The sequence below is a fragment of the Tamandua tetradactyla genome, chromosome 17 (genome assembly GCF_023851605.1).
Source record: "Tamandua tetradactyla isolate mTamTet1 chromosome 17, mTamTet1.pri, whole genome shotgun sequence".
Lineage (NCBI taxonomy): Eukaryota > Metazoa > Chordata > Mammalia > Pilosa > Myrmecophagidae > Tamandua > Tamandua tetradactyla.
Window position 1 is genome coordinate 42,470,278 of NC_135343.1, and position 23,360 is coordinate 42,493,637.

Sequence of the window (23,360 nt, forward strand, 5' to 3'; positions counted from 1 at the left end):
TCATTCACCATTGGTGAGAAGTCATTATAATCTTTTAGAAGGCAATTCTTAAAATGTTTCAACTGCTTTTATACCCTTTTGACCTAGAATTTCTGTTTAATCAAAAGGAAATCATTGAGAATGTTGACGAAGACTGACCTACAAAGATGTTTATCATAATAGTGCTTATGATAGCAAGAAGAAAGGAAAGGGAAGCAAACACACACACACAGAGCAAGAGACCCAATCTAAATGGTAACGGAAATGCTTAACAGTAGGGAATCTGCTATATAAATTATGTTTCACCTCTAAATAATTAAATAATATTGCAGAAGAAGAATGGACAGTATTAATGAGATAGCACCATGTGTTGTTTTATAAAATAAGTTATCAAACAGATAAAATAGTACCTCAACACTATTATATTTTATACACACACATTTATAACAGAGGGAGAGATGTGAAGAATATATATCAAAATGTTAACATTTGTATCTCTGAACAAGCCCACCGTTGATTTTCATTTTCTTCTTTCTGTTTTTCTATGTTTTCTACAAATAGCATGTGTCCCTTACATTATGTAAGAAAAAAGTTATTTAAAAATTCTTGGTTTTAGGCCTTGCACGCATCCTAAGTTTAGTGTTTGGTTGATTCTCCAATCACTAGGCTAAACTCAATCATGGCCAAGAAAATAACTTGGAAATCTTCACACATCTTTATTTATTCTGGCTGCACTTTTTCCTACTCCAGTATTCAGTGTATTGGGCCAAGAAAAGATCCACTTTCAATTGGAAATCCATTTGTGGGGAGATTAAAATGCTAACAAGAAGACACAAGGGTATGAGCTGAAGAAGTGATTCATTTTGAGGCCCAGTAAATTTTTTAAATGGACATTTTACTAATGCAGTAACAAAAAACATCTAAGCTATCTGGTGTTGCATGGAGACATGTGAGGTATGACTATAAACAAGAGACTGATTTTAAACAAATTCACTAAAATTTAATTTAGAGGTCATGAGAGAAATGAGTTTCATCGTTTTATAGATACACTTTTTTTTGATGCAAAATTTTATTTCCCAGCTCTATCCTTGAACTTACAAACCAGACATGACTCTGATTTACTTTTTGTTGATTGCAAAAATACAATATACCATCAAAGTATTAGACATTGGATAATTTTTAAGGATATCTTGATATTTTCTTTAAGGGTATTTTCTCAAACTGAACAATAGTAGTGAAGTCTAAGAGAAAGATTCCAAAGAAGGACTTAGCTCCCCAGTAGAAGATAGCCAGGACTTATTCAGATGTACAAGTCCCAGTGTGTCTGTTTTTAAAAATCTGCCCAATTATTCAGAATCTGAACTCGTCTTAGAAAACATCTGACCTGCAGGGTTCCCTGAGGAGACCATTAAAATACACCTATGGGGCTGAAAGGGAGGGAGAGCAGAGGGAAGCACCACATAAGCTTCCCCAACAAAAGCCCACTGGTTCATTTTCTCACTGTTTAGTGTTTCATGCGTTGGTCAAATGTCCTCAATGAAATGTCACTTCATGTAACCCAGAATGAAAAGACGTAAAGGAGCACCTCATCTCGTGCTTCTTGTTGGGATGCCCATAGTGATGATCAGGGAGCTTCATCCAAAGGACAGTAGCCACTGACTGTGCTGGGCACTGTGCTAGGAGCCCTCCAGGATTATGTCATTTCACCATCACAGCAGTCCAAGGAGGGAAGGCCTTTTTGTAGCCCCATTATCTTAGGTGCCAGGCTGCCGTGGCAAATACCGCACAATGGGCAGACCTAAATAGCAAGCATTTATTGTCTCATGGTTTTGAAGGCCAACATCAAGGTCTGGACAGGCCACGCTTTCTTACAGAACTGGTAGACTTCTGGTGCGGGCTTGTCGCAATGCTTGGGGGCCCCTTGGTTTGCATCTGTGCCTACTGTCACATGGTGATCTCTCTCTCTTTGTATCTGCAGTTTCTGCAGAGCTGTGAGCCTCCTCTGACTTCTGGCTTCCAATTTCTTTCTTTATAAGGCCTCCAGAAATAAGAGTAGAACCCACTCTGATTCCACCTGCCAACCTTAACCAATAATGTCTTCAAAAGGTCCCATGTACAAAAAAGTTCACAATCCCATACCGTGTTGTAATCTCAGTTTTCATGAACACGCTGACTTGATCTGCATGAACCCACCTTCATTTCCTTCCAAGATGGCCCTCCACTTGGAGGTCTGAACTGGTATTTATTTGTAAGGTCTTCTGACCTTATGGCCTCCCCCACCCCACCTCAGGCTAGTCATCTTGTAGCCCTTCAAACTGACATTCTTTAAATATTTGTTCAATATTAATTTAGAAAGTAGGTTGGGTGCTGCTGAGGGAAAGGAAGAAAAACAAGTGCAACTAGTGGATCTCCTCTAGCAACTCAACTCTGCCCACAGCTGCTTCGTGGCCATCCATTGTTGCCCAAATATGCACTCGGGGTCTCCTTCCCACCTTTCCTCCAAGTTGCTGTGTATGTTTGTGTCCTTTAAGAGCACACAGTATCCACCATAACCCATAGCCCATGGCCATGATTGTGAGAAAGGCTTTAGACATCTGGGTAGTCTCACCACTCAATCCCGATTTCAAAGGTGAAATCTGCCAGACCTAATTGTGCACAGCTGCAAGAGTTTATGTGATAGGATGCACATACCGTGTGCATGAATCCTGAACTGTCCTCTACCAAGTAAAAACAAAGCTTTAAAAAATATATTTATTCTTCACAAATTACAGCTGTCATAAATACAGCACTTATTCCGACCTCAGGATACAGCATTTTAAAAGGCTGATGGTGTACTTAGAAGATAATTTGGGAGTTTTACAAATGTCAAACATCAAGATTTTTTTTTTTTGTAGATTTATTGAGAGAAGATATTGCACAAGAGCTCTGACCTACCTTACCTTGGTTCATTTTCCTTACAATGTCTTAACTATCTCTATTAATTTTGAACAGAGATGAATGCCAAATACCACAGTTTACATGTAGGATGAGCCCAATTCTGTAAAAAAAAAAAAATATATATATATATATATATATATGTATCATATATATATATATTCAAACTCATACCAAAAATATTCTGAAAGAATATACCCCAAAGCATTAACAATGTTTATTACTGGGAAGCAGGATTACCAAAGATTTTAATTTCTTTATTATATACTACTCTATATCTCGCAGACTTTTTTGCACTAAATATGTATTACCTAAGTAATTAATAAAAATACCAATAGATGTGGGTGGAAAGTAATTTATATCCTGAGAATCAGACTAGCTGTGCTGATACTAGTTTTAAAAGCCAGTGTGCCCAGAGCTAAAGAGGCCACAATCTGCTGGGAGACTCGGGGATGTCAATCAAAGACAACCCAGATGAAAGGAGGGCTGCTGGATTCTACCCTGTGCTCCTCTGGAATAGGCCTCTCATCTTTGATTTCCTTCTGTTCTTTCTCGAGCCATGTTGTAATCTCAGTTTTCATAAGCACGCTGACTTGATCTGCATGAACCCACCTTCATTTCCTTCCAAGATGGCCCTCCACTTGGAGGTCTGAACTGGTATTTATTTGTAAGGTCTTCTGACCTTACGGCCTCCCCCACCCCACAACATCTCAGAGCTTCAATAGCAGTATGTATCTTACTTCTGCAGTGCCTCATTTAACTTACAGAGCTCCACCAAGCAGAAGGATGTCTCAGGTGCTCTGCAACCTACCGGTAGGAAAACTGAACCATCTAAGTCTTCATGGAGGAATTTATCAAAAATACCCTCTTCCTTACTCCAACCAGGATTTGTCTTCCAACGTCCATCCAGCTGTTAATTTCCTTTGCCTCTTCTACCTATCATTTCATAACACCTCTGAATTTTCCTGGACATTTCCCCAGGACCCTGAGGGGCTGTACGTTACTTTGTAATATCTGTAGCCCCCTCTACAATGGGGCAAAGTAAGATATAAAGCAATGGTAGACATTATACGAGGGTTTCCAACCTGGGCACTATTGACATTTGGGGCCAGATAATTCTTTGTGTAGGGGTCTATCCTGTGTATCGTAAAATGTTTAGAAGCATCCCTGGTTTCTACCCACTAGTTGCCAGTACCACCTTCCCAGTTGTGAGAACTGTAATTGTCTCCAGCCATTGTCAGTTTTCTCCTGGGGTGCAAAATCGTCCCAGTTGAGGCCACTGCACTATATACATGCCCACAGATACCATTCAGACAGAGGACTTGCATCTTGCTACAGTTATAGCATATAGCCCTGAGACAGCCTGGTAGATAAGTTGCAAGGCCCACTCAGTTTGCACACATGTTCACACCTTGTGCTTTACAGCTGTCTCAGACAGCGAGCCCAGCATTACCCCCTTAGGAACTATAGTTAACATTTTTTGAGTGCTTATTTTGTGCCACATAGTGCGGTAGCATTTAATAATATTATTTCATTAAAATTTACAGCAACCTATGAAATGAGTTTTATTCCCATCTTATAAATGATAGATAGGGTTTAAAAACCTTTCCCAAAGTTATGTAAGCAGTGAGTGAAGAAGTGGTGATTGACTCCAGAGCCTAAGCTCTTAATGTGCCCGTTATTCTCCATCCTATTCCAGCCTGCCCAAAGAACAATCCTGGATTCCTGGTGGCACATGGGCTAGTAACAGGAATTGATGGTATGGTTAACTAGAGACCCAGGGAATTCATCTGGAATCTGTTTGCCAGGTTCATCTCCTGATCTCATGATAACTAACCAGGGAGGGGTCCTAAAGAAACAATTTTAGCCAGTTGGGGCCAGGCAAGAGGTATGTGGGTATGAATCAGGCCTAAAGAAAAAAATGGTGGCCAGCTTGTTTCTGTCACTTTAAAGGCACCCATCTCACCTCAGCTGGGCACAAGAGGACATTAGAGTTAACATGCTATATTCTCTAAGGTTATGTCCAACTTGGCCCCACCCACTTGTTCTTCACTATTAACTCTTCTCATTCTCTTTTGACTCTTGCTTCTCATTCTGCTGACCTCAAAACCACTGGTCAGCCTTTCCAAGTAAAATCCACTTTACCCATTCTCAAAATCTTTGCTTTCTTCCCTGACGTAAAGTTTAATGTCTTTTAATGTCTGCTATCAAAAGAATCCTTAGGCTTGTTATCACACCCATTTATGAAAACCTTCTAGCCCAGAGTCTGACACATAGTAGATGCTTAATAAATATTAGTTCCTTCCTACTCCCAGCAATGGGTACCATTTAGCTTTGCAATAAGGCCCCCCTATTTGTGAATTATTGTTGTAGACAGCCCCAGTGGGGCAGCCAGCCATCTCCTCTCTGGCTGGGACTCCAGAAAGCTCAACCCAGATGCTTTCAATTTCACCAGCTTGGAACCCTGCTGAATATATATTTATTTCAGATTTTTAGGCAATAGTTAAAAAGTCTAACTTTTTAGAAAGCTAGTTACTTTTGGAGACAGTGAAAAGGTAGAAAAGTTCAGCCTAATTCTAACCTGTCTATTCTCCCTTCATTTGGAAACACATTCCCAAGCCACCTGGTAATTTGATGCCAGACAGTTAGTTATTCTTGGCTCTGTGATGTCATGAAAATGCTCCCTACACCTAGGGGAGATTGGGAGAAAGAGCAGGATGAGCTCATTCAGTCCCTAAACTCTACTATTTTTCCCACTACCTAATGCAAATGTTACAGCAGGAATGCAAACCCTGCTTTGGGGCTTACATCAGCTTTTGGAGAGTTTCAGCAGGCTCCTCCAGATAAGCCTATCTTTCTTAGGGTTATCTTTCTTTTCCGTGTGGCCAGAAATAAATATTTATATCAAGGAAAGATTGCCAAGACTTGGAAAATATTTTAACTGTTTAATCTGCTCTATAAAAGGATTCATTGTGATTGGTGTTTGAATTGGCTAGTGAATTTCAATCCCAAATTCATTAGACAGTCATTAATTGCAAGGAAGAATTCTGGAAACTTCCTTCTTCACTAGTCGGCAAAAGATTACACTGAGCTAAGGTCAAAACCTGGGAATGCACCCATTTGGAAATATGATTCTGGAACATGAGTCTATAACTTAGCTTAGACAACCTGAACCTTGTCACAGAGCCCTTCAACCTTAGTCCTCTCTCCTGCCATTATCCAGTCTCCTCCATCCAGAACTTGACCAGTTGCCTCAAAAGTGGTATAAGAGCCTCAGCTTCTGATGTATTTCAGGCTACATCATAAAACTAGCTGGGTTAACTGTCGCGAGTCATTTCAACAAACCTGGTTTGAATCCAGCTCTTTCAGTAGTGGTGCAGCACTGACTCAATTACCTAATCTCTCTGAGCCTCAGCTTCCCAAACTGCAAATTATCATAATAGTATCTCAGAGGGTTCTGGGACAGTTAAATGAGAACATGAGCATATAGTTATATTGTTAAAATTAATATACATATGAATATATACATATACATATATACACATACACATAAATTCACTAAAATTTTTCATTTTCCTTGAAATTCCTGATGTCAAAAATGATAATTTGGTAGAAGAATGTAATTTTAAAATCACACATTTAAAAAATTTTCACCATCAGTGCCTCTGGATTTAAACCACTACATTCATGTAGTCTATTTTAAAAGTGTGGATGCCAATGTCATAATGTGGTATGATATTTGCAGGATGCTTACCAATTGCCACGTAACAGGCTTTGTGCTTTAATACATTCTCGTTTAATCCTCACAACAACTCCATGCAATGATATCAACACCACTGTTAAAACATGAAAAACGTGTCCCCATCCACACAGTATTAAGAGAAAGGCCTGGGATTCTAACATGATCTGTTTAACTCTGAAGTCTATACTGCCTGCCTCTATACTTAGTTTCAGGGATGCCCAGTTCTCAAGTCTGAGATGTTTGGTGGGCAGTTTGATGTAATGACTCTCACTGATCCCCAAATTCTGATTTAAATTAAGCTTCTGTTCAATCATCAGACTCCTGTAGACAAATGCTTTAGGTTAGCTTATGTCATAGTTATGTAGTGAGTTTTCAAATATTTTTGGCAATAGGCAAAGAGATTTATATTTACAAAGCATCTAAAAAATTCTTTTAACTTCTGGTTGCAAACTCCCATCCCTCCTTAATTATCTCCCAAGTTGCAAACAAAAGCCAAGAGGGCTGGTCCAAGCTCTCGGTCTCCATTTCCCCTGCCCACTCAGTGCTCACGAGCAGTGAAATGGCTGCCCAGCAAGCAGAGGAGCCGGGGCCTCAGTTGTCCTTGGGCTGGACTGTAGCCCCATAAACGTCACAGCACAACTGGCCTTGGTGAGGTCGCAGGAGGCTGGCATGGCCCCCTCACCCAACGTGGCCCAGCCGAGCAGCAAATGAAGAAGGCTGCTTCCCAAGTGGACGTTCCAGGAAAGAGTCAGATGATCTGAGTTATGGAAACCAAATGGCCCTCCTTTGTTTAGAGAGAGAGGGGAAAAAAAAAGTCACTCATTTTTGTGGTAAAGTGAAACAAAACGGACTCCAAACCAAACATTCTATCTTAGAGCAGAAAATGCCAGCTCCGTAGAGCACAGGCTGCAGGCCTTGGAGGCAGAGCAGCTCCCCGATGGAAGGAGGGACTAAGGCCGCCCTACTCCTTCGGCAAAAATCTCATCAGTCTTCCAGTGAGGTTTTCCTCTGCTTTACTCCAGGAATATTTGGTTTCAAAGAAGGAAAGAAAGATGAAAGGAAGAGAAGAAATATCTGCTTGACCTTAGCCAATCTCATCCTCTCTCCTTTCCATCTGGGGTGGAGGGAAGCAGCGAGGCGTTTCAGAGAGAGTCCCAGCAGTGACCGTGGTGCTAACACAGAACACGGGCATGCTGGCCCCCACAGTCCCCCTGGCCGTGCCAGCTGCAGCATGCCCTCTCGGGCGCCTCCTCAGCTTGACCCATCTCTTCCCGCAGAATGTAGGCAGAAGTCACGAGGTCCTCTGGGGCTGCTCTGTGGCTGCCCCGTGGCTCTGTGAACAGGGCACTCCCAGGTATAGCTATTACATGTGCAACAGGATAAGCCATAACCAAGAGAAAGTAAATATAGGTTCTAGTCTGCCATGCCTGTCCCAAGTTTGGTTGATTCTTTAATGCAAACCTTTCCAGGAGTGGAGAATCTCTTGGTGAGAAAAGAACATTAGAGAAGAATTCAGTTCTAGTTTGGCCTTGCCCCTGACTTGCTGTGCATCTGTAGGTCACTTTAACCTCTCTGAACTTTTGTTTTTGCATCTGTATGTGAGCCTAATTGTCCCTCTACCTAACATGGCCCACACGGATTTTTGTGAGAGGGAAACAAATCTCTTATCAAAAATGATGGTACACCCTAATGAATAAAAGGATTTTTGCATTTCGATTCATAAGAGATCTTGGTCTGTAATTTTCTTTTCTTGTGGTATCTTTATCTGGCTCTGGTATGAGCGTCATTTTGGCTTCATAAAATGAATTAGGGAGTGTTCCCTCCTCTTCAATTTTTTGGAAGCGTTTGAGCAGGATTGCTGTTATTTCTCCTTGGAATGTTTGGTAAAATTCCCTATGAAGCCATCTGGTCCTGGCTTTTCTTCGATGGGAGGTTTTTGATGTTTCAGTCTCTACTAATTATTGGTTTGTTGAGGTCTTCTGCTTCTTCTTGAGTCAGTGTAGGTAGTTTGTGTATTTCTAGGAGTTCCTCCATTTCATCTTGTTATCTTTCTGTTGGTGTACAGTTGTTCATAGTGTCCTCTTATAGCCCTTTTTATTTCAGCCTGATACTGACACAATGACATATTGACCAGTGGAATAAAATTGAGAACTCAGAAATCAACCCTCACATTTATGGCCAACTGATTTTTTTTAATTAATTATTTTTTGATATGTATTATATATTCACATACCATATAATCATCCTAAGAATACAATCAGTGGTTTACAATATCATCATATAGCTGCACATTTATCATCACAATCAACTTTATTTTCTTTTTTGTGAAAAATAATGTATATACCAAAAAAGCAAGAAATTTCAAAGCACATCACAACAATTAGTTGTAGAACAGATTTCAGAGTTTGGTATGGGTTACAGTTTCACAATTTTAGATTTTTATTTCTAGATGCTCTAAGATACTGGAGACTAAAAGAACTATCAATGTAATGAATTCAGCAATCATAGTTGTTTGCTAAACCCTGCCTTCTCTGTAGGGAGAAGATCAAAAATCACCTTTGATCTTTCTCCCACTCTTTAGAGGTATTTGGGCTATGCCCATTCTAACTTTTTCATGTTGGAAAGGGCTGTTAATAATATGGGATAGGGAGATGGAACTAGCTGATGTTCTGAAGAGGCTGGCCCTTCTAGGTTTCAGGACTTATCTGGTCCAGGGACCCATCTGCAGATTGTAGGTTTCTGGAAAATCACCCAAGTGTGTGGAACCTTTGTAGAATCTCATATAATACCCTAGATGTTCTTTAGGAATGGCAGGAATGGTTCTGATTGGGGTTCGGCAATCAAAATGATAGGCAGCAGTGTCTAACTGAAGTTTGCATAAGAGTGACCTCCAGAGTAACCTCTTGACTCTTTGAACTCTCTCAGCCACTGATTCCTTATTTGTTACAATTCTTTTCCCATTTTTGGTCAGGATGGCATTGTTGATTCCACGGTACCAGGGCCAGGCTCATTCCTGAGAGTCATCTCCTACACCTCCAGGGAGATTTTCATCCCTGGATATCATGTTCCACATAGAGGGGGAGGGCAATGGTTTCACTTGCAGAGTTGGACTTAGAGGGAGAGAGGCCAGATCTGAGCAATAAAAGAAGTCCTCTGGAAGTAACTCTTAGACATGTCTGTGAGTAAGCTAAGCTTCTCTGCTACATACATAAGCTTTACAAGAGCAGACCTCAAGATCAAGGGCCTGGTATGGCCAACTGATTTTTGATAAGGGGCAAAGACTCAATTGGGAAAGAACAGTCTCTTCCATAAATGGTGCTGGGAAAAATAGATCTCCATTTGATCTTTAATTCTTTTGCAAATGAAGGTGGATCCTCTTCTAATACATACAAAAATCAACTCAAAATGGATCAAAGACCTAAATGGAAGTTGTGCTGGTTTGAAAGGATGTATGGACTCTAGAAAAGCCATGTTTTAATCAAAATCCCATTTCATAAAGGTAGAATAATCCCTATTCAATACTGTATGTTTGAAACTGTAATCAGATCATTTCCCTGGATGATGTGGTTTGGTCATGAGTGGTTGTTAAGCTGGATTAGATGATAGCATGTCTCCACCCATTTGTGTGGGTCTTGATTGGTTTCTGAAGTCCTGTAGAAGAGGAAATATTTTGGAGAAAGGGAAATTCAGAGAGAGCAGAACAGAATGACATAGCCACAAGAAGCAGAGTCCACCAGCCAGCAACCTTTGGAGATGAAGAAGGAAAATGCCTCCTGGGGAGCTTCATGAAACAGGAAGCCAGGAGAGGAAGCTACCAGATGACTCCGTGTGTTTGCCATGTGCCCTTCCAGATGAGAGAGGAATCCTGACTGTGTTCACCATGTGCCTGTTCAGATGAGAGAGAAACTCTGACTGTGTTTGCCGTGTGCCCTTCCACTTAAGAGAGAGACCCTGACTTCATCAGCCTTCTTGAACCAAGCTATCTTTCCCTGGATGAATGCCTTTGAATGGACATTTCTATAGACTTGTTTTAATTGGGACGTTTTTTCGGTCTTAGAACTGTAAACTAGCAACTTACTAAATTTCCCCTTTTAAAAGCCATTCCATTTCTGGTATATTGCATTCCGGCAGCTAGCAAACTAGAACAGAAGACTAAGAATTATAAAACTCCTAGAAGAAAATGTAGGGAAAAATCCTCAGAATCTTGTGTTAAGCAATGGTTTCTTAGACTTTACACCCAAAGCACAAGCAAAAAAAGAAAAACTAGATAAATGGAACCTCATCAAAATTAAATACAGCTGTGCATCACAGACTTTATCATGAAAGTAAAATGACAATATATACAATGGAAGCAAATATTTGGAAATCACATATCCAATAAGGGTTTAATATACAGAATATATAATTCAACTCAACAATACAGAAATCCTTCAACCTAACAATAAAAAATGGGCAAAAGACTTGAATAGATATTTACTTAAAAAAAAAAAAGATATACAGACGACCAAAAAGTGCCTGAAAAGATGCTCAACATCATTAGCCATTATGGAAATGCAAATCAAAACCACAATGAGATACCATTTCACACCCAGTAGAATATTGAGTGAAATAAGCCAGACACGAAAGGACAACTATTGAATGATCTCGCTGATGTATAATAATTAGAATAAACAAACTCATAGAGTCAGAATCTGGAATATAAGTCACCAGAATCTAGAATATAAGTTACCATGGGGGTGGAGGTGGGGTGTTAGGGAACAGGGAGTTTCTATTTGGGATAATGGAAACATTTTGGTAATTGATGGTGGTGATGGTAGCACAACACTGTGAACATAATTAACAATACTCTATTAGATGTTTGAATGTGATTGAAAGAGGAATTTTTAGGTTATATATATGTTACTAAGGTAAAACTTTTTAAAAAAATACATAGAACTGCACAACACAAACAGTGAACCAGAAGTTAAACTGTAGTGCAATTATAAAAACGTGATTTCGTTGAGTGTAACAAATATACTCCACCAACACAAGGTGTTAATATTAAGGTGGTATATAGAAATCCTGTATTTTATCCATGGCTGTTCTGTAAACCCACAATTTCTCTAATATATTACCAATAATAATTATAATTGATTAGTTAATTAATTAAAAATAAAAGTAATGACATCCCTCCCCAATAACATTGCTGGAAGGTTCAACTTGATTATATGAAGCACTTAGTGATTGCCTATACACAGTGTGTCCCCTGGTGACTTTATCTGTCATTATTATCACCATAGATGGGAAAATATCTTGAAAATAATAATGCACAATTTAGGCATTGAGAGGCCCACCAGTATCATCATAAGCCTCCCAAGTTTACTCAACAAATGCTCACCATTCCTGCTACTTCCATAATCTGCCTATGGCCAACTCTAAAGATAGGGAGAACTCCAAACACCCTTATTGGTTTTAGAAAAAAATCCCAAGAGTCCCACCATGGCCTGCATGGTCTTGGTCTTCTGGCCCTCGTGCCTTTTCTAGCCTCATTTTGAGCCATTTTCTCTCACTTCTTTTAGCTCTTATAGGATCTTGGCTGAGAAACTGAAACCTTCATATATTCCTGGTGGGAATGTAAAACGGTAAAAGTGCTGTGAAAATCAGTTTAGTGGTTCCTCAAAAAAATTAAACATAGAATTACCATAAGGTCCAGCAATTCCATTCCTGGGTATATATCCAAAGACATGAGAACACGTACGAAAATACTTGTGTATGAATGTTCATATACAAGTTGGCTATCATTCACAATAACCAAAAGCTTGAAGCAAGTCAGATGTCCATCAGCAGATGAATGGATAAGCAAAATGTGTTATATCCGTACAATGGAATATTATAAAGCAGTAAAAATAAATGAAGTTATAGTACATGTTGTATTAGTCAGGATTCTCTAGAGAAACAGAACCACAGAAGATACCTGTAAATACAAGATTTATAAAGGTATCTCATGCAGCCATGGGAATGAAAGACTCCAAAATCTGTAGGGCAGACTGTGAAGTTGGTGGTTCCAATGAAGTGTCTGGAAGAACTCCACAGGAGAAGCTCACTGGCTGAAGAAGCTGTGAAAGTCTCTCTTCTTCCTTAAAAGTCTTCAGTTAATGGGATTATCTCATTTGTGGGAGATATGCCGTAATTGATCACAAATGTAATCAGCCAATCAACTAGCTGATGATTTAATACAGCAGCCTTCTAGTTTATCAACCAGCCACAAGACATGCTTACAACATCATCACTTGACCAAGTTGACACCAAAACCTAACCATCACATGTGTAAAATGTGGATGAACCTTTAAAACATTATTGTGGGACTTCCAGGAAGATGTCTGAATAGACTAGCTCAAGCTTAGTCCTGTTCCATGGAAAAGTTAGAGAAGGGTTAAGAGGATGACTGTGGTGGCAATTCGGGAGTGAGGCTGACATGAGAGAGCCTTCTGTACCACACCCAGTGGCCCTGGTTGCAGGGCGGCTACATGGGACTAGGAAGTAAGCCAGGCTGCATTCCTTGGGCACAATACCCTCACCAGTGCAGCCCTGTCACTGGCAACTCACCCCATACCCCACACACCCAAACCCCTCACCCACTCCCATTTCCCATCCTCCAAGCACCCCCACCCCATCAGCCCCCAGTGCATATACCTGCCCCCAACCGCCACCCCAAGTGCACCCCAACCCACCTCTCTTGCACCCCTCCTGAGCACTACCTCCCCCTCCCTGTTCCCTGCAGGCCATTGCCAGTGCATAAAGATTGCGGGCACTACCCTCTATACCCAGGCTAACCCTGCCCCCGCCCATAGTGTTGCACAGCCACACCCCACCCTCCCCAAGCTCAGTGCATCCCTTTACGGCACTCCCAGGCCCACGCATGTGCACGGGCACCCAGTCACATCATTCAACTCTGGGAACCTCATTTTACAGCAGTCCTAGAACCGCCCATGTGCACAGCCACCCACCTCACTTCCCAGCTCTGAGAAAGTGCCAACCTACACAGCCAGATGACATCTGCCCCCAGTCCACGAAAGTGTAATGACAACCTTCTGCCACAGCTCTATGCATGTGCACAAAAGACCCCGTGCCTTAGACCAGTGCATACCAGGGTTACGCCCCCTAGACCAATGCACCCGCACAGCTACATCCGCCCTGGCCGCTGGGTACCCACATTCACAAGCATCAGCTTAATATCCCCAACCTGCACCCATACCTACCTTGAAAGAAATCACCATATAGTGAGTGCTCCACCCCATGCCCTGCTCCCTGCTGTACAACCATCCCGCAAACATAAGGCCTTAGACTAATGAAAGAAATCAACTCCCAAAGTAAATCAATGAAGATATTTACATGCCATGAAGACAGCAGAAGATCACTAAGCATATCACAATGCAGACAGATAGAACCCTGCCTAATGACCAAATTAGAATGCCAAGGGAAACACAAACATTGGAACAACTAATCAAAGATGTTCATACAACTCTACTTAATAAAATAAGTGGGATAGCAAATGACATAAAGAAATCAAGAAAACAGTAGAAGAGCACAAAGAGGAATTTAAAAGAATAAATAGAAAAATAGCAGAAATCACAGAGATTAAAGACTCAGTTGACCAAATAAAAAACATGCTAAATGAACACAGCACCAGATTTGAAAAGACAAAAGAAAGAATAAGTGATATAGAGGACAGGATAATTGACTTCAAAGACTCAAAACAGCAAATGGCAAAAAAGATGGAAGAAATGAATGGGAACTCAGGGAAATGATAGACAAAACAAAGCACACAAATATAAGAATCATTGGTGTCCCAGAAGGAGAAGAGAGGAGTAAAGGGCTAGGAAGAGTAGTTGAGGATATAATGGGGGAAAACTTCCAGCCCTTACAAAGGACATAAATATACAAATCAAAGAAGCCCAAAGAACTCCAAACAGAATAAATCCAAATAAGCCTTCCCCAAGGCACATACTAATCAGTCTGTCAAATGTTGAAGAGAAGCAGAAAATCCTGAAAGTGGCAAGAGAAAAACAATCTACTACATACAAGGGAAATCAAATAAGACTGAGTTCAGACTACTCAACTAACACCCTGGAAGTAAGAAGGCAGTGGTATGATATATTTAAGATCCTGAAAGAGAAAGACTTCCAGCCAACAATTCTGTACCTAGCCAAATTGCCCTTCAAAATTAAGAGAGAGATTAAAGTTTTCACAGAAGAAGAAGTTCTGAAAAAAATTGTCAACAAGAGACTGGCCCTATAAGAAATAATAAAAGGAGTTCTGCTGGTTGAAAAAAAAAAGACAGGAGAGGGGAGTGTGAAGGACACAGAATTGAAGAGTATCACTAAGGGTAATTTAAATAACACAAAGAGAAAAGGGAAAAGAATATATAGATCTGACAAATAAAATTTTAAAAATAAAATGGTGGAATCAAGAAATGCCTTTCAGTAATAACTTTGAATGTTAACGGACTAAATTTACCAATTAAAAGATACAGATTGGCAGAATGGATTAAGAAACATAATTGAGCTATCTGCTGATTACAAAAGACTCATCTTAGACACAAGGATACAAATAGACTGAAAGTGAAAGGATGGAAAAAGATCTTCCATGCCAGTTGTAACCAAAAGAAAGCAGGAGTAGCTATACTAATATCAGACAAAATAGACTTTAAATATAAAGACATCATAAAGACAAAGGACACAATATGCTAATTAAAAGGTCAATTTACCAAGAAGATATAACAATCATAAATGTTTATCCTCCCAGTTGAGGAGCTCCAAAGTGCATGAGACAGACATTGGCAAAACTCAAGAGAGTGATAGATGTTTCAACAATAATAGTAGGAGACTTCAATACACTCTCCTCTTTAGATAGGACAACCAGATGGAAGATCAACAAGGAAATAAAGTCAAATAACTTGATAAATGAATTAGACCTAACAGACATATATAGGTCATTGCACCCCAAAGCACAAAGTTATACATTCTTCTTTAGTGCTCATGGAACATTCTTCAAGATAGATGATATGCAAAACAGGTCTTTACAAATTTAAAAATATTGAAATTATTCAAAGCACTTTTTCTGCTCACGATGGGATGAAGCTGGATCTCACTAACCACCAAAGAAATAAGACATTCACAAATATTTGGAAATTAAATAACACACTCTTAAACAACCAGTGGGTCAAAGAAGAAATTGCTAGAGAAATCAGTAGCTATCTGAAGATGAATGAAAATGAGAATCCAACTTGTCAGAACTTATGGGATGCAGCAAAGGCTGTACTGAGAAGGAAATTTATTGCCTATATTAAAATACAAGAGAGAGCAAAAATTGAGGACTTAACAGCAAATGTGGAGGAAATTGAGAAAGAACAACAAACTAACCCCAAAGCAAATAGGAGAAGAAAAATAACAATGATTAAAGCAGAGATAAATGAATGAGAGAACAGAAGAACAATAGAAAGAATCAATAAAATCAAAAGTTGGCTCTTTGAGAAAATCAATAAAATTGATGGGCCGCTAGCAAGACTGACAAAGAAAAAAAGACAGAGGATGCAAATAAACAAAATCAGAAATGAGAAGGGGTGCATTACCACAGACCCTGAGGAAATAAAAGAAATCATGAGAGGATACTATGAACAACTATATGCCAACAAACTAGACAACTTAAATGAAATGGACAAATTTCTGGAGACACACAGACAAGCTACACTGACTCAGGGAGAAATAGAAGATCTCAGCAAACCAATCACAAGTAAAGAGATTCAATCAGTCATCAGAAATCTTCCTACAGAGAAAAGGCCAGGGCCAGATGGCTTCACAGGGGAAATTTATCAAACATTTCAGAAAGAACTAACACCAATCCTACTCAAACTTTTCCAAAAAAATTGAGGAAAAAGGAACTCTCCCTAATTCATTTTATGAAGCCAATATCATTTTAATACCAAAACCGGGTAAAGATGCTATAAGAAAGGAGAACTGCAGACCAATCTCCCCAATGAACATAGATGCAAAAATTCTCAACAAAATATTAGCAAATCGAATCCAACAGCACATTAAAAGAATTATACACCATGACCAAGTAGGTTTTATACCAGGAATGCAAGGATGGTTCAACACAAGAAAATCAATTAATGTGATATAGCACATTAACAAATCAAAAAGGAAAAATCACATGATCATCTCGATTGATGCTGAAGAAGCATTTGACAAAATCAGCATCCTTTCTGATAAAAAACACTCCAAATAATAGGAATCAAAGGTAACTGCCTCACTATGATAAAGGGAATGTATGAAAAACCGATAGCCAGCATTGTACTCAATGGAGAGAGACTGAAAGCCTTCCCCCCAAGATCTGGTACAAGTCAAGGATTCCCACTGTCACCACTAATATTTAACATTGTGCTAGAAGTTCTAGCTAGAGCAATTAAGCAGGACAAAGAAATAAAAGGCATCCAAAATGAAAGGGAAGAAGTAAAGCTCTCATTATTTGCAGATGATATGATAGTATACTTGCAAGATCCTGAGAAATCTACAGCAAAGTTACTTGAGCTGCTAAATAAATTCAGCAAGGTGGTGGGATATAAAATTAATGTGCAAAAATCAGTAACATTTCTATACACAAGCAATGACCTAACTGAAGAGTCAGTTAAGGAAAAAATCCATTCAAAAGATTTTTTGAATGGATTTTAAGTAAAATGGATTTTACTTAAAATTTACTTTTGAATGGATTTTAAGTTCATTCTTAAGTAAAAGATACTTAATGAACTTAACTATATAACATTGCTAAAAGAAATCAAAGATCTAAATAGGTAGAAAGATATTCCCTGCTCATGAATAGAAAGGCTAAATATAGTTAAAATGTCAATTCTCTCCATAATGATCTACAGATTCAACACAATATCAGTCAAAATTCCAACAACGTACTTTGAAGATTTAGAAAAGCTAACTACCAAATTCATCTGAAAGGGAAAGAGACCTCAAATAGCTAAAAGCATCCTAAAAAGGAATGAAGTGGGAGGATTAACACTCCCTGGCTTTAAAACTTGTTATAAATCCACAGTAGTCAAAACAGCAAGGTAATGGCACAAAAACAGAATCACTGACCAATGGAATCAAATTGAAAGTGCAGAAATAGACCACCAAATCTATGGTCAACTGATTTTTGACAAAGCCCCAAATCCTCTGAACTGGGACAAAATAGTCTTTTCAATAATTGGGCATGGAAGAACTGGATATCAATTGCCGAGAGAATGAAAGAGGAGCCCTATCTTATATGCTACACAAAAATTAACTCAAAGTGGATCAAACACGTAAATATAAGAACTAGCACCATAAACTTCTAGAAGAAAATGTAGGGAAACATCTTCAAGACCTAGTAATTAGAGATAGCTTCCTAAGCTTTACACCCAAAGCACAAGCAACAAAAGAAAAAATAGATAAATGGGAACTCCGCAAAATCAAATGCTTCTGCACCTCAAAAGACTTTGTCAAAAAGGTGAAGAGGCAGCCAACTCAATAGGAGAAAATATTTGGAAATCTCATATCAGACAAAGGTTTGATTTTCTGTATATACAAAGAAATTACACAACTCAACAACAAAAGAACAAACAACCCAATTATAAAATGGGCTAAAGATATGAATAGGCATTTTTCTGAAGCACAAATACAGATGGCTCAAAAGCACATTTTCGCTGGCTATAAGAGAAATGCAGATCAAGACTACAATGAGATACCACCTCACACCTATAAGAATGGCTGCTATTAAATAAATAAGAAACTATAGATGTTGGAGAGAATGTGGAGAAACTGGGACACTTATGCACTGCTGGTGGGAATGTATAATGGTGTAGCCACTAAGGAAAATTGTTTGGCGGTTCCTTAGGAAACTAAATATCAAGTTGCCCTATGACCCAGCAATAGCACTACTTGGTACATACCCAGAAGAGCTGAAAGCAATGACACAGACATTTGCACATCGATGTTCATAACAGCATTATTCACAATCGCCAAAAGATGGACACAAACCAAATGCCCATCAACGGATGAGTAGACCAACAAAATATGGTATATACATACAATGGAGTATTATGCAGCAGTAAGACAAAATGACATTCTGAAGCACATGACAAGATGAATGAACCTTGAGGACATAATGCTGAGAGAAATTAGCCAGACACAAAAGGACAGATACTTTGTGATTCCACTTTTGTGACCAGCATAAAGGTATAATCAGAGGCTTATAATACAGAAGATAGAGAACTTAGAGATACACAGAGGCTGGAGATGGGTGAACTGTTAGCTAATGAGGTTGAACTTCAATGTAAGGAAATAGATAGGAGTGAAGGTGACTCTCTAGTGGGTCTAGAAATAATATTACTATATTGAAGATAAACAAAATTGAAAGGAGTTGTATAGACCTATGTGTCCCAACTGACTCACACTAGAAATGTGAATGGATCTTGTAAGAATTATTTCAAAGATGTTATTCTTTGTATAAAGAGTGTTTAAGTCCAGGGTACAAGGAGAAAACTGCTAATGCATGCTATGAGCTATGTTCAAAAGGAAACTAGCAGCTTCACCAGAGTAAGCCTCATGATCGAGGGCATGGCCTATTGATTTGGATATCCCTAAGGTCTGACACAGTTTCAGGAGATTCCCTGATAGTAAGGTTTAATAGTTTCATAGCCTTTCTCCCCTCCCTCAGTGGACTTTGATAACACTTTCTGATTATTTGCTTAATATACTGTAAGATATATTAATGTCCCAATTATATGTCTATAGAAATGTCCAATCAAAGGCATCCAGGGAGAGATACCTTGGTTAAAGAAGGCTGATGAAGTTCAGGGTTTCTGTCTCAAGTGAGAAGGCACATGGAAAACACAGTCAGAGTTTCTCTCTCATCTGGAAAGGTACATGCTGAGCACAGTCAGGGTTCCTCTCTCATCTGGAAGGGCACATGGCAAACACGGCATCATCTGCTAGCTTCTTCTCCTGGCTTCCTGTTTCATGAAGCTCCCTGGAGACATTTTCCTTCATCTCCAAAGGTTGCTGGCTGGTGGACTCTGCTTCTCGTGACTTTGCCTTTCTGCTCTGCTCTCTCTGATCTTTGATTCTCCTAAATGTTTCCTCTTTTATAGAACTTCAGAAACTAATCAAGACCCACTCAAGTGGGTGGGGACACACCTCTACCTAATCCAGTTTAACAACCACTCGACCCACTCGAATGGGTAGGGACACACCTCTACCTAATCCAGTTTAACAACCACTCTTGATTAAATCACATCTCCGGGGAGATGATCTAATTACAGTTTCAAACATACAATACTAAATAGGGATTAGAAGAAACAGCTGCCTTTATAAAATGGGATTATGATTAAAACATGGCTTTTTCTATGGTACTACATAATTTCAAACCAGCACAAACACCTAGAGCAATATATAAGATTCCACAAGGGTTCCAGGCACTAGGGTAACTTTCCAGAAACCTACAACCTCCAGATGGGTCCCTGGTCTGGATAAGTCCTGAAACCTAGAGGGCCCAGCCTCTCCATCTCTCAGAACATCAGATAGTTCCATCTCCCTACTCCATGTTAGTGACAGACCCTTCCAATATCAAAAATTTAGAATGGCCATAGCCCAAACACCCCTAAAGAGAAGTACGGAAAGATCAAAGGTGACCATGGAATTATATGTAGAAGATAGGACTTAACAAATGAACACAAATGCCAAATCATTAAATTGATATCTCTTTTAGTCGCCAGTATTTTAAAGCAGCTAGAAGTAAAAATCTAAAATTGTGAAATTGTAACCCATATCAAAATCTGAAATATGTTCTACAACTAATTGTGTTGCTGTGCTTTGAAATTTATAGCTTTTTTGTGTATATGTTATTGTTCACAAAGAAAGAAAGAAAAAAATTCAATTGTGATGGTAAAAATGTATTTAAGCCCTCTAGCCTCCTATATTCTGGAGCAACTAGAAGGAAAATATGAGATGATCATATGGTAGCCCATGACAAACTCTGGGATCTATCCTGTAACCACTTTTTATAGAGTTCTTTGAAAACTGTAGCTTTTTTGTTTCTTTGATTTGTATATATGTTATACTATACAATAAAAAAAAGCTAAAATAAAAAAAAAACATTATTCTGAGTGAAGGAAGCCAAACACAAAAGGTCATATATCTTATTATTTCTTTTGTATGAAATATCCATAGAGCTGGAAAAAGATTGGTAGTTTCAGTGGCCAGAAGAAGATGGCAGTAGGGTTAATAGGTATGGGGGTTCCTTTTGGGGTGATGGAAATATTTTGGAACTAGACAGAAATAGTGGTTGCAAAATATTATGAATGTACTAAATGCCACTGAATTGTGCACTTTAAAATCATTGCTTTTATGTTAGGTGCAATTTATTTCAATTGAAAAAAAAAAGATCTGGGCCCCTTCATGCTCCAGAATGTTGGCTTTACTGCCTCCTCACCCACCCCACCTTCTCTACACCTGACTTTCCAGTTTCAGCTCATGTAGCCTTGCCTCAGGAAAGCATTTCCTGACCTCCCAAAGGAGGGTGAGCCCCTTTTTTCTCCTTCTTTGCACTCTTCACCATTCTAATGCAGTAATAAATTGTGTACTTAATACCCTGTCATTTCCTTAGACACAGCACTTCAACTGTGTTGTTTCTTGCAAGACCTACCACAGAGCTCGGCATGTGGTAGACATTCAAGAAATACATCTTTTAATTAAAATGAATGCAAGTAATAACCACTTCTCTTACAGTTCCTGTAAAATATCTGAAATCAGGGACTGTGTTTCTCTTCTCAAAATCTGTGTCTCTAGCACAGAGACAGCTTTGAATAAACACCTGTTCGATGAATGAGGGATTGAATGACTTGGAATAGCCTAACCCTTCTCCATGTGAAGATTTCCCTAGCCAGCAGGGGAGAGTGTAATTCACCATCCTCACCCTCCTTCCAGTGAGAACACGATGCTTGGCACTGAGATGTGTCTTCTAACTCCTCATCCCAAGTGTGTAGGAGTGAGGCTTCCTAACCTAAGCTCAAGCAAGCATTTATTGTCAACCATATTCTGAGGTGTGAATTGCAAATGTCATGGGAGACCTCAATTTCAAAACAAAGGCCAATAGCAGAATACTATTCTTAGATAATATGTGCATTAGTTTATATCTTCTTGTATAGATGTTGTATTCACAACTTAAAGGGTCGAATCATGTCACAGACAAGTCCTACCACAGTCTTTTGTATAGAGCAGTTACCCAGTAAATGTTGAGTCATGAATGAATGTTGTATACTGAGCATAGTAACTGTTCAGCCCTTGCCCTGCCCCAGAATCTGGACACAGTGAAGTTCTTAAGGAGCCTGAGATTAAAGCTGTTTTAACTTTTTCCCATTCATCCATTAGAATAAGAGCAAGAACTTCCCCTTCTCCAGAGACCCCTCTGACCCTCATCCATCTCTCCCAGCAATATCTACTACAACTTCCAAAATCATCTCTTCAATTTCTCTTCAAAAAACCTCTCTTTTTTTTTCAAAGCTTGTAGAATGATGTCTAAATTCACAGTCCAACTCAAAGAATTTGAATATAGCTTCTCTCTCAAACTGGACTTAGACAAGAATTTCTTTGAGAACCAGGACAATATCTTCTTGTTTCCCCTCACTTATTTCTTGACTATCTTAAGAGCTCAAGATCTATCAGCCCACTGATTGACTCAACTGTGCATAGGGAATCAGTGGACAGTATTCGGGTAAGAGAGCTTGAGTTCAATGCTAATGGATTTTAAAGCTCAAGAAAAATTTTTATTTCAAAATGTTCATTGCTTTTCTAGCATCTCCTTGGATTTGGTTGATGGTTTCTAGTGGTCACTGAATATGAAATTATAAATTTGTCTTTCTCCTCTTAATCCAGTGACTTCCTTTTTACAGATGAGAAGCCATTCACTGTGGAAGATACTTATTTGTTGTGTCCAGCACCTATCTTAAAAGACGTTGGCATGTAAGTTTTCACCAACAACTGAACCTCACAGCTAGGGGAAGAAAGGAGGTAAAGGATGCAAAGGGAAAAAGAAATGTTTTTCTCCACCATCATATCATATTTATGACTTAAGCTCCCAGCACGCCTTTCTCTAGATCCACTCTCAACCCCAATCCCACCCCCACCCCCATTACCACCAGGTAATGATAATAGTGCAGGTGGTTACTGTAGTGAGTCAGGAACCAGGGTTAAACAAAGACTGTCTCACTTTGTCCTCCCAGGTTCCCTACGAACCCAGTCTTATAGCCATGGAAACTCTGGCTAGGAGGATTTAAATAGCTTTCCCAAGGTCACACAGCAGTAAGAGACAGAGGCTGGGCTCCAACCAAACTTTGTCTGGCTTCAACACATCTACATTTTAGAAAGCTCTCGCACTTCTTAAAGCACTCTCACGCATATTATCTTGTGCTGTTCTCATAAGGAAACAGAGGCTCAGAAAGTGGGTCCACAGATGGTTCACACTTAGTAAACCAAGACTGTGAGCTCAGATCCTGTGACACCAAGCTCTGTGCACCTTCCTCCATGCCTCTGCAGAGCAGTGGATGTTCACCACAAGGAAGGGTTTCCCTTAACTAAATTATGGGGAAATTCTCATGGTGACGCAATTATATGTACAAGTGAAATGTGGTCAAAATATTCAA

At 39.3% G+C, this 23,360-nt stretch overlaps 1 protein-coding gene across 1 annotated transcript in view; it reads left to right on the plus strand.

Moving 5' to 3' along the window:
• Window positions 1-23,360, plus strand: part of ANTXR1 (ANTXR cell adhesion molecule 1) — a 252,599-nt gene that overhangs the window by 114,329 nt on the left and 114,910 nt on the right. The window contains exon 11 of the mRNA XM_077134446.1: window positions 22,611-22,680. Within this exon, the coding sequence (XP_076990561.1) occupies window positions 22,611-22,680 (70 nt within the window). The remainder of the gene's footprint in view (window positions 1-22,610; window positions 22,681-23,360) is intronic.